Source organism: Babylonia areolata, chromosome 8, assembly GCF_041734735.1.
Source record: "Babylonia areolata isolate BAREFJ2019XMU chromosome 8, ASM4173473v1, whole genome shotgun sequence".
NCBI lineage: Eukaryota > Metazoa > Mollusca > Gastropoda > Neogastropoda > Buccinidae > Babylonia > Babylonia areolata.
The window spans coordinates 45,319,401-45,322,817 of NC_134883.1; the positions used below are offsets into that span (position 1 = coordinate 45,319,401).

Here is a 3,417-nt window from a genome sequence, read left to right on the forward strand (position 1 = left end):
GACTCGACTGCAATCAGCTTTTTTGTTCCTGCTGTCCCTACTGTGGTTGGTGAAGACAACAACAACAACAACAACAACAACAAAAACCACATAGATGAACGAATCATTCCATCTCACCAGCCACACACACACACATTCATCTATCTCTGTGTATAGACAATGGAGCTGTGGCTTAGTGGCAATGCACCCAGCTTGGAGGCATGTGTCCAAAAGGTTCCAGTCCAGAAACTGTCTGTGATTTTAACTCCCCCCCCCTCCCCCCCCCCCCCCCGCCCTCCCCCAATCCCCTCCACTTTACTTCAAGTTGTGGTCTGGATGTAAGTCATTCAGTTGAGATGATGAACGGAGGTCCTGTGAACAGCATGCTCTCAGCCCACGTAAAAGAACCCACAGCAACAAAAGGGTTGTGGCAAAATTCTGAAAAAACAACAACCCAAAAACAACAAAAAAAACCCACTTTTATTGTAAAACCAGTACACGTGAAGACAGAAAAAAAAAAATTTAAAGAAAAACTCCTTGACAACAGCAATCCAAATTTCACACAGGATTTTGTTTGTTTGTTTGTAAGCAGACTATTGCTCCTTAATCAGGTGTATTATCACTAGCCAAGGTCACTGCTCAACCTACACATTTTCAACACGGTCAGGTTTATATAAAACAAAAAACAACAAACAAACAAACAAACAAAAATCCACTGGTCCTGCCATCTCAAAGACATGACAAAGTTATCTTAACTTGTAACCTGACTGTAGTGACCCAGTTTTGTCTTAGTAATTGACTGTGGCGTTTGGCCAACCAAGGATTCAAGCAAACTCTGGCACCATCTGTCAAGGGATGTAAAACCACCATCTCTGTCTCTGCCCCTGTCCTTGCATGCAGTGACAACTCTTGGCACTCCCACCCTGATTCTTTTTGGAAGCAGACCTCTTTGTACTGCAGTCTATAGCTGAAGAGAATAATGTGTTTAAAAACTGAACAACAACAAAAAACCACATAGATGAACGAATCATTCCATCTCACCAGCCACACACACACATTCATCTATCTCTGTGTATAGACAATGGAGCACAGTGGCTTAGTGGCAATGCACCTAGCTTGGAGGCATGTGTCCAAAAGGTTCCAGTCCAAAAAATGGTCTGTGATTTTGACTCCCCCCCCCCCCCCCCCCCCCCCCGCCCCCCCCCACTCCCCTCCACTTGACTTCAAGTTGTGGTCTGGATGTAAGTCATTCAGTTGAGATGATAAACAGAGGTCCTGTGAACAGCATGCTCTCAGCCCACGTAAAAGAACCCACAGCAACAAAAGGGTTGTGGCAAAATTCTGAAAACCCCCAAAACAAAAAAAAAACCCACTTTTATTGTAAAACAAGTACACGTGAAGACAGAAAAAAAAAATTTAAAGAAAAACTCCTTGACAACAGCAATCCAAATTTCACACAGGATTTTGTTTGTTTGTTTGTTTGTTTGTAAGCAGACTATTGCTCCTTAATCAGGTGTATTATCACTAGCCAAGGTCACTGCTCAACCTACACATTTTCAACATGGTCAGGTTTATATAAAACAAAAAACAACAAACAAACAAACAAACAAAAATCCACTGGTCCTGCCATCTCAAAGACATGACAAAGTTATCTTAACTTGTAACCTGACTGTAGTGACCCAGTTTTGTCTTAGTAACTGACTGTGGCGTTTGGCCAACCAAGGATTCAAGCAAACTCTGGCACCATCTGTCAAGGGATGTAAAACAACCATCTCTGTCTCTGCCCCTGTCCTTGCATGCAGTGACAACTCTTGGCACTCCCACCCTGATTCTTTTTGGAAGCAGACCTCTTAGTACTGCAGTCTATATAGCTGAAGAGAATAACGTGTTTAAAAGCTGAACCAGTGTTCCCTCTGGACGTAATGTATGATAGTCAGTCATGTCTATGACTATGACCATCAGAACAGCAGAGAAGGCAACTGTTGTCCCGAAAATCTGGGCTAGAATCTGACTATAGTGGAGAGTGTCTTGCCCAAGTTACACCCCTACTCTCTCGGCATTGGGATGGTTCCCCAAAAGGCCAACTAGCCCCCCCCCCCCCCCCCCCCCCCCCCCCCCCAAGACTGCAGCACTAAAAGCCAGTACAATCTTGCCTTCTAGTTTGAGAGTCATAGTCCTTCACAAAAGACAAAGCTGTAAATGACTTTCCATTGCCATGGAGAAAACATTGATCATACAGCTCTCACTTTGCTGTTCCCAAATGTAAGCTTGTGTCAATCTGTGATATAAGCTGAGCATGCCTAGTCTAATGAACTGTATTGTATTGATTTGTACTGTATTATATTGTATTACTCTTTTTTGTCACAACAGATTTCTCTGTCTGAAATTCGGACTGCTCTCCACAGGGAGAGTGTGTCACTACACTGAGAGCACTACCCTTTTTTCTTTTTCCTGCCTGCAGTTTTTAATTTGTTTTCCTATTAAAGTGGATTTTCTCCAGAATTTTGCCAGGGACAACCCTTTTGTTGCCATGGGTTCATTTCCATGCGCTAAATGCATGCTGCACACAAGATCTCAGTTTATCATCTCATCCGAATGACTAGCGTCCAGACCACCACTCAAGGTCTAGTGGAGGGGGGAGAAATACTGGCGCCTGTGTCCTGGGATTCAAACCAGTGCACTCAGATTCTCTCGCTTCCTAGGCAGATACGTTACCTCTCCATCACTCCACACGAAGTTTAACAACAATAATAACAATAATAATTATACACCTTACAGCGACAACACTATCATTGCACTCACCTGCATGGACACCCCTTCCACAGCCACAACGGTGCCGACCAAGTCAAAGAATGTGGCTGACACCGGCACTGCAAACACCACTGTCTTGGCCAGGGCCCCAAACAACCCCATCTTCCTCCCCCTCTTCCTCCTCCTCCTCTTCCCTCGTCGTCGTTGTTGTCCTTCTTCTTCTTCTTCTTCTTCTTCCTCCAGAGGTATCACCTAGGAACCCCTGTAAAGTGATGGAAGACTTTTCTGTTCCACAGCAATCCAAAGCGCCAAACCTCTAAAACTGCTGAACACTAGTGGAAGGAGATCAGTGTGGTACAGATCTATTTTGCAATTCCTTTGAGCCTTTAACTTAAGGCCAGACACGGTAGTGAAATTTTGACCAAAATAATGATTTTTTGTGATTTTCGTTTTTTCGCATAATTTGCTTCTTCAGCATCTAATCTTTATAGTCCGTTTCACCTGGGTACTATATTCACTTAAATAAAGCTTCAAACAGCATCAACATGTGTGATTTCTTGTGAGTACCAAGCACATCTCCTTCTTTTCCTGTTTTCTCAGTTTTGTGTTTTGTCCTCTAATACCATTTTTCAAAATGCTAATGCTCAAAAACTTTAAAAGATAGCACGTTCAAACTTGGTACTTTCT

At 43.3% G+C, this 3,417-nt stretch overlaps 1 protein-coding gene across 1 annotated transcript in view; it reads right to left on the bottom strand.

Moving 5' to 3' along the window:
- Nucleotides 1-2,948, bottom strand: part of LOC143285202 (mitochondrial inner membrane protease subunit 2-like) — a 207,533-nt gene extending 204,585 nt beyond the window's left edge. Inside the window, exon 1 of the mRNA XM_076592447.1 lies at nucleotides 2,782-2,948. Coding sequence (XP_076448562.1) covers nucleotides 2,782-2,892 — 111 coding nt within the window. The 5' untranslated portion in view covers nucleotides 2,893-2,948. The remainder of the gene's footprint in view (nucleotides 1-2,781) is intronic.
- Between the last annotated feature and the right edge of the window lie 469 nt (nucleotides 2,949-3,417).